The 7,780-nt window shown below is 28.6% G+C and overlaps 1 protein-coding gene across 1 annotated transcript; it reads right to left on the bottom strand.

The window, feature by feature from the left end:
• Positions 1 to 499: 499 nt before the first annotated feature.
• LOC113867626 (phosphoethanolamine N-methyltransferase-like) lies at positions 500 to 7,560 on the bottom strand. Its single transcript, XM_027503030.1, has 12 exons — positions 7,452 to 7,560; positions 7,131 to 7,252; positions 4,834 to 4,971; positions 4,415 to 4,552; positions 3,797 to 3,940; positions 3,356 to 3,466; positions 3,119 to 3,260; positions 1,973 to 2,253; positions 1,695 to 1,856; positions 967 to 1,020; positions 805 to 879; positions 500 to 715 (listed from the first exon to the last, which is right to left on the bottom strand). The coding sequence occupies exons 1-12, from the start codon at positions 7,474 to 7,476 to the stop codon at positions 617 to 619; spliced, it is 1,491 nt and encodes a 496-aa protein (XP_027358831.1). The 5' UTR covers positions 7,477 to 7,560; the 3' UTR covers positions 500 to 616.
• Positions 7,561 to 7,780: the final 220 nt, after the last annotated feature.

Genomic DNA, 7,780 nt, shown 5'->3' on the forward strand with positions numbered 1-7,780 from the left:
TGAAAGATTTTTTTAAAAAAAAATATAATATTTCTAACTTGTGAAAGAATTTTTATTCATTTTTTATATAAATTTTTAAACAAGAATTTTCTATAATTTTATTTAAATTAAGCTTATGTCAATAAATTTTATAATCTAATTTATGGTATAAACTTTGTATAATAAAAGTTTACTTAATAAATACTTACTTAAGGTGTTATTCTAAACCTTCATACTCTTTTGTTTTTTCTTTGGAACACTTCAAGTGTAACTTTTCATAAGCTAAAACCAAATAGTTAAACCTTCCAGTTTCTACCTTTCAAGGCGCAATTCACAAGTAGGGAGACTGTTATATAGACACAAAACGTCACTAGGGTGACCCAATTTGTAAAGACAACCAAAAACAGGATTTTGAAATCAATTTTGAGCATAGAAGCCATCAAGCCATAACAAGTAAACACCACATTCAAATAGAAGAGGATGCATAAAATTTTCATTTCTTTCATCCTGTGCTCTCTTGCACAAATATTTTGTCAGAAGATATAAATAACAGCAACATAATTATCCATACTATCATTTGGAAAATTGTTACACTATTAACTACAGGCATAACTAGACATATCATGAGAATGAAGCATCATTTTTTCTTGGCAATGAACAAGCTCCATATTTGCTCCCCATCAGCACCTCTCCTCTGCTTAGCCTTCCATCTGTCTATAACTTCATTGTAGTCTTCCTGAAAGCAATGATTTCAGCAATGAACTCTTTGAAATTTAGCTAAAAATATGTAGCACATAGAATGTTCAAAACATGCAAGTATCCCACCTCTGAGAAATTATCAATGAAATCACCCTTCTTGCTCTCTAGTGCATTTAATTCTTGTTGTAGTGTTTTCATGAGCTAAAACACAAAATAGTTTGTTAGTTCCACTAGGACTATAAAATGTAATTATCAATAAAGTAAAGTAGATCATAGTTTTTGAGCTACCAAATTAGTTTGATCCTCAGCAATGACATCATCAAATCCAGCATTATTGAGCATCTGTACATGATTTAGAACCCAACATGTCATGTAAAAGAAACATCAACAGCAATAATTTCATGTGAGAAAGATAAGCTGTTGGAAATAGGAGAGATATTTTAGGAAGACTATGAAAAATGAAAATGAAATTACTACTTTCATTCATAACATCCTTTAAATACAAGAAATTCATAACAAAAAATTACTAATAACTCAACCTGCCAACTTGAAAATTCAATGACAAATAAAACTACTCATTAATATATATAATTACCTTTTAACACCCAAAATTCCTATACTTCAAACTCAACGTTCATAACATTAGGATTTTGGAATTTGTCAAAAGACCAAATCAAAATATATGAACTGTATTATTAACAAAGAAGACAATACTGCAGAATCAACTCTTCAATAACCAGAGCAAAGCTCCTACAAAGGTTCACACCCTTGCCCACTACTGACGGAAAAAAAGCATAAATGACCTGTTCTCTATCTTCCTCCTACTATACGAAACATTACACGTTAATCTGCTCTCCATAATTAAATACTCTCTCTAATTCCCATTCTGCTCCTTCTTCTATCTCCTACTATATACTTATCAAATCCAAAGTCCATGACTGAGTTGGACTTGACTTGTCCACTTAGGTTCATGGGACCTAACAGAATTCCACAATTAATAGTAAAAGCTACCATACCTGACAATATGCTTTCATGTCATCAATATAATATCCTCCTCTTTGAATGTACTCAGCATATTCTAATGATAGACTTCCAGCACTTTTGCAATAATCAGTAATTAGAAGTGTACCTCCATGCTTCAACCACTTGAAAAATGATTTGAACAGTGATGGTTTATCCTGGATAAATCCACAAAAAAGATTGTAGGAAATACAAGTTAGAAATTTTAAATGAACTTAAGACATAAAAAGATTTAACCAATGAAAAATTAATAAAACCAAAAATGCTTCCTTACTTTGATGTGTAACAATGTGTCACGAGTGTAGATTACATCAAATGTGTTCTCAGGGTATGTTTTTTTAGTGCAATCAACACATTCAAATTCCACAGAGCATTTGAGTCCAATAGCACGTTCAATAGCAAGAGAAATCATATTTATGGAGAGGTCAATGCCAACAACCTCAACATCAAAATTTTCAGCCATGTAAAAGTCACCACCCCCAGTTCCACAACCAACATCTAGTACTTTCTCACCAGGTTTTAATCCCAACTTTGCCACAAATTCCTTTGTTGTTTCTGCCCAAGCAATGAGCATCTGTGCATTAGAAACATCTGGAATGTACTATGACTGATTCCAAAAATAAATTAAATGCGCCTTCAAGATTTTATTTTTTTACCACAATAGACCAGAAATTCTCCAAGGAAAAGAAATTCCTAGATATGATATAGTATATCAATCAGTCTATGAATGAGATATATAATCACAGTGAGAACAAAAGTCAAAATTCAGAATAAACTATTGGTTGGCTTAGTCTAGTTCACGTACTTCAACTTACATATGATTTTGTTTTCTCTAATTTTAATTTGTCAATAGTTCAAGTTAGGTTTCTCACCTCCAAAATTTCATTCATTGATTTATATAATTTATAAAGAAAAAAGTACATAAAAACTAAATAAAAATAAAAGGCTTTATTATATTTTATACATTTATTTAGTATTTTTATTTAAATATTTTTATACAAATATTCTTTATTAATTTATACAAATAAAAAATATGCCACTTCAATTATATTTTTGTTATTATTGAATGAAATTTTGGAGAAAAAAATACTTAATTTAAACAATAAAAAAACTAAACATGAACGACCAAAATTAAAAAAATTTAAATTACACAGATTAAAATATAAAGACTTTCTATTTTAATATGCCAAAAAAAGGAAGTTTCATAAATCTTCTAGTCAAAGGCATTAATATATGTATATTTCAGCTTCACTCAAACTTCACAATGATTTGGTGTTACTTCTAGAATGCACACATCAATCCAATACATGGCTATAAGGGGATATCATTGAGGATGATCATTTTTCCGTCTCAATTTAAATGAGGGAAATTCTCTATTGCATAAAATGGTATAAGAGAGAAAGGAAAGTGACAAATATACCAAGTCCTCCAGTGCTCACAAAACCTTGGCCAAAAACATCCTCATATAGTAAAATATCCTTATGATTATACTCAACACTATCTAAGAACCTCTGGAACCCCCTATCATCTTGTGATCTTACTTTTTGCCACATCCAGCAAATCTGCATGAGTTATATTTTATCATATATTGTCAGTTAATTGAATTAGCTGAAATAAAAGATAATAATTAAAAGAAATAGAAACTTTGTTTTATTACCTGGTTCTGATTCTTCTTATTTCGTACATAAGCTCCAATGCATTTACATCCAACAAGGGAAAGTTCAAAGTAATTTCCAGTATCATCACTCATATGGCACTCTTTAAATACCTACATGAAAATGGGAAGGGTAATCGAAACCAAGCTTTTTTAGAATATGATTAAAGAATATTAGGGGTATTAATAACATTTTTGTAAAATTAATGACCGAAATCCGTGACTATAGGCACATCTTCAGTCTTTACCATCACAAATTCACAACCATTTCCAGTTGAATAAGTTCAACTATGCACCAAAGGTCCTTTAATATAATCTTGAAAGTTCCATCTCCATAAAATACAAAACAAAACATTCCATATAAAGTTGATGTGAACCTCATTTTAATCAAGCAATTGTTGGAAGGGACAAAGAGGGGGAATAATAATTACACTCAGAACAAACCTTAGTGTAAAATCTGGGTTCCCTGTAGTGAGTTGGGTTGTATTTTCTCTTTGAATCTCCAGATTGGTGGAAACAAGATTCTCTGAAGAATATATATCCACCAACTTTTAACCATTTGATCATCCTTGCAGCTAAATTCTCAACCTGGAATGAATCAAGGGGGAAAACTAAAAGCCTTAACAAAAAAAAAAAAAGATCTACTAGGAAGCAATATTAGTCACTATTTGTCACAAATAGTGATGAAACCGAATGTTTAACAATATTATACACATTCTAGGGGAAAAATGGAAAAGACATTCATGTTTTATTTCTTTTCAAATCTTTGATATTCTTCAATAGACAATATGTAGAAACATCAGTCATTGATTGCCAAACTTAAAGGACAGAACCAGAAGACCCAAAAGAAGCCCTTAACCCACAAGGCACAATCCAAGTTTAAGGAATTCTATATCACAAATACAAATTTAATTTCAAAATTATACACCTTGGTATCACTTAGAACCATAACCGTTTATGTCATACTTCATGTTATCTTCAAGTCAACATATCTAAACTGAAAGCAAAACTATGAAAATTCTATGCTTTAGTGTTTTCTTTGAAACAATAAAAAAGAATCACCTCTCTGTCTGAAAGATACATAAGTAACCAATTTGAGAATAGTAGATCAACTGATCCTTCAGAAATATGCAAGTTTGGAGATGTGACATCAGCACACAAGAACTTGACATTCTTGTGGTGCCCATTTGTGCTTTCATTCTGCATAAACATTATGTGGGATGTGAAATTCAGGAAAATTACTTCACAATAGGTTGAACCAATTTTTTATCTTTTCAAGGGTCTAGCTAATCAATTGCTTGAATTTTTTTTAAAAATTATTAAAAATCACATGAAGAATGTATTGAAAAATCATAGTGAGAGTGCATTAATAACATTTTTAATAGAAACTTTTAATTTTTAATTCCTAACATATGCCTTTTTAAATTTGATAAAGAGCAACCATCAATGTTCTTAATGTTGTAGTAAGAGATTTCAATTACCTTCTTTATTGCACTCTCAATGAAGTCTACAGCAAGTAATTGTCCAGCTTTCTGAGCCAATTCACCTGTAAATCTTCCAATACCTGCTCCAAGTTCTACTACTGATTTTCCTTCATATGCTGGCAACAGTGACAGAACCTATGCAATTGAAAACAGATGAGCAAAAACACTCTCATCACACTGACAAAAAATAAAGAAAATAATGGAATACTGATAAAGGTGTATATAGAAATTAAAAATTTGCAAGCATCTCATGTCGCTTGTTGAATCAGAAGGAAATAAAAAATCTCAAATATCACTTTTGTAAACATCTTTCACTTAAACCAAGAAAGAGACTGAAAAGATTAACAAACTTAAAGTAATTCTTTTATGGCTTATATTGAAAGGAGATGATAACATAAAATATAATTTAGTTGTACATTTATTCTCATAAGCAAATAAATTCTGTTTGACATTAAATTCAAGCTTATAGTATTGAATATTTAATTTAAAATCTATATATTATTTTTTAATTTAAAATTTTAGTAACATAAATAGCTTTGATTCAAATTTTGTCTAATAGAAAGTGTTACCACCCTCGATCTAAACAACCCAATGACTAATTATTAAGCACATAACAAGAGAGCAGGGAAGAAACACATTTATATGTAATATTATATTTGAATTAATTATATATGAACTTAACTATATATTTAAAATATTTAAAAATAAAATGTAGAATAAACCACACATATATGTGTAATTTAAATACACTGAAACACTGTGTTTTAATTATGAATATTATACCAATTAAAATTATTAATTTTTATAATAACTAATACAAAAATTATATCAACACATATTCTAATTATATCAACACATATTCCCTGTGGTTATTGTAACTTTTTATAGGAATTTTAAAATCAAAGTACTTCTATTTTGAGTTCATCTGTATCTCCGCCGGAATTAGAGTTCTTCATAATTTAAAAATTTCCCCTCTCGAATAAATTGATTTCTAATGGAAAAATATGCACACCAATTCGTCTAAACTTAATTATACGTCTTAAACAAATAGGCTATTAATCTCTAACTGTGAACTGGATATTAAGTAACTAATGAAATTTAATTAGCCATAAAAAGAAAACATTTAAGGAAAAAGTACTTTATTTGGATTCTTTTCAATCATTCACTCGTGTCATGACAATGTCAGACTATTAAAAAAAAAGTAATAATCATATTTCTTTTGGGTCAAGATAATAATCATGTTAAAATCCAAGCAAATTATAAAAAATAAAAAATGTTAATAACATATTTTATCAATTAACTTTTTAATATACTCTTTTGTTATTAATTAAAATTTTTAAAAAATTAATACATAAATTATATAACACAATATCTTAAAATATATTAGGATTCCTGGATGTTTAACAAGTAATAACATATTTTTTTAACATTTTTTATTAAAAGAATATTACTATGTTACTAACAATATTCTCCTAAAAAACAATAAAAGAAATGTTAACAAACACGTATATTTTAATATATTTATGACTTAAATATAGTTTAAGTTTTTAAAAATATGATAATTTTATATTTTTTAATTTTTAAAACTATAAAATCATGCACTTTGAATACATAACAAAAGAGCAAAACACAATTGATTTTATTAAATATAAGAATTAAAAATGAATAAAAATATTTTAAAAACTAAACCAAGAGATTACTTTTTAAAGAATTTAAAATATGTTTAAGCATACATTTATTTCACTCAAAACCTCTCAATCTGATCTAGATTTGACAAGGATCTCATTTGAGTATCTCTTGAATGAATGGTTCTCTCCACCAAGCCATGGAGCTTTCATGTATAAATCAAGCACCCTTCCAAACGATTATTGCTATACATTCATTCATTCATACTCATTCATAGGTAGTATGGTACCTATCATGCATGAAATCAAATCAATGTCTAAGTCTATAAAGTACTTGTGATCAATTTTAACAAGTGTGACTAGGCCTTATGAAATAAGTTGGATAATCTGATAAGCATAATAAGGGAATAATATTCTTCATGGCCAACCAAATTTTAAATAAATTTATTAAACATTTGACTTGCTTTTTATTTAACAAATTCACATAAAATTCATTTAATGATGAAAAATTTTGAAAAGAAAAGTTCATGCTAACTAGTCTTAAGATAACTGTTAATATAAAAAATTAATGTTAAAATGCATGCATTAAAAAAATATGAAGTTGGGGTGCATTTTTAAACACTGGTTAACAAATTTTTGAAAATGATAAATATAGAAAAGGAAACGCACTTCGGGTCTTTCTTCTTTGTCGAGATCAGAGGCGTTGGAATCGAGCATCATTGATTCAACAGACAAATCTGTGGAGTGTTCAATCCAATAGGTTCTCTGAACACGACGTTCATCTTCAACACCTGCATCTCTTTCACATTCTCACGTTAATTAATTTCTAGAGAAAGTATATATACTATATATTACTAATTCATATTCGTGACCAAAAACATAAACAAATTAACCTCAGCAATTCTTGTAGTGTGAGGAACGTATATAGTAGAACACATGCATGATTATATACTACGATATATATATATATATACATGTTAATTAATTCACCTTGCACCATTGCCAAGAAAGCCATGGAAGAATGAAGAAAGTAAAACGATGAAGGCTTCTCAATGACAATGGCAATGGGTTATGAGCACTATGTCATTTGCTTTCTACTCCTTCCTCCATTTATAGGAAACAAACATCTTTTTCTTTTGTTTGTCAGTTTTTCTATGGGTTGAGCCTGGGTCCCATTTTTTCAGTGAAAAATGATTGTTTCACATCCATATAATAATAAAAATTAGAAAAATAAAATAAAAATGATTTAAAAGATTTTTTTTAACATTAAATGTCATATTTGGTGATATTACTATATCTATTTTACTTCCAAAACTAGT

Source organism: Abrus precatorius, unplaced genomic scaffold (genome assembly GCF_003935025.1).
Source record: "Abrus precatorius isolate BTA unplaced genomic scaffold, Abrus_2018 Scaffold5, whole genome shotgun sequence".
Taxonomy (NCBI): Eukaryota; Viridiplantae; Streptophyta; class Magnoliopsida; order Fabales; family Fabaceae; genus Abrus; species Abrus precatorius.

Excerpts from the sequence above, each read along its gene's own strand:
- LOC113867626 (XM_027503030.1), bottom strand. The coding sequence starts at position 7,476 with ATGGCTTTCTTGGCAATGGTGCAAG. Across the intron at positions 4,553-4,833 it reads TTGAGAGTGCAATAAAGAAG|AATGAAAGCACAAATGGGCA; the intron begins GTAATTGAAATC and ends ATGTTTATGCAG. Across the intron at positions 2,254-3,118 it reads TGTGAGCACTGGAGGACTTG|AAACAACAAAGGAATTTGTG; the intron begins GTATATTTGTCA and ends TTGCTTGGGCAG.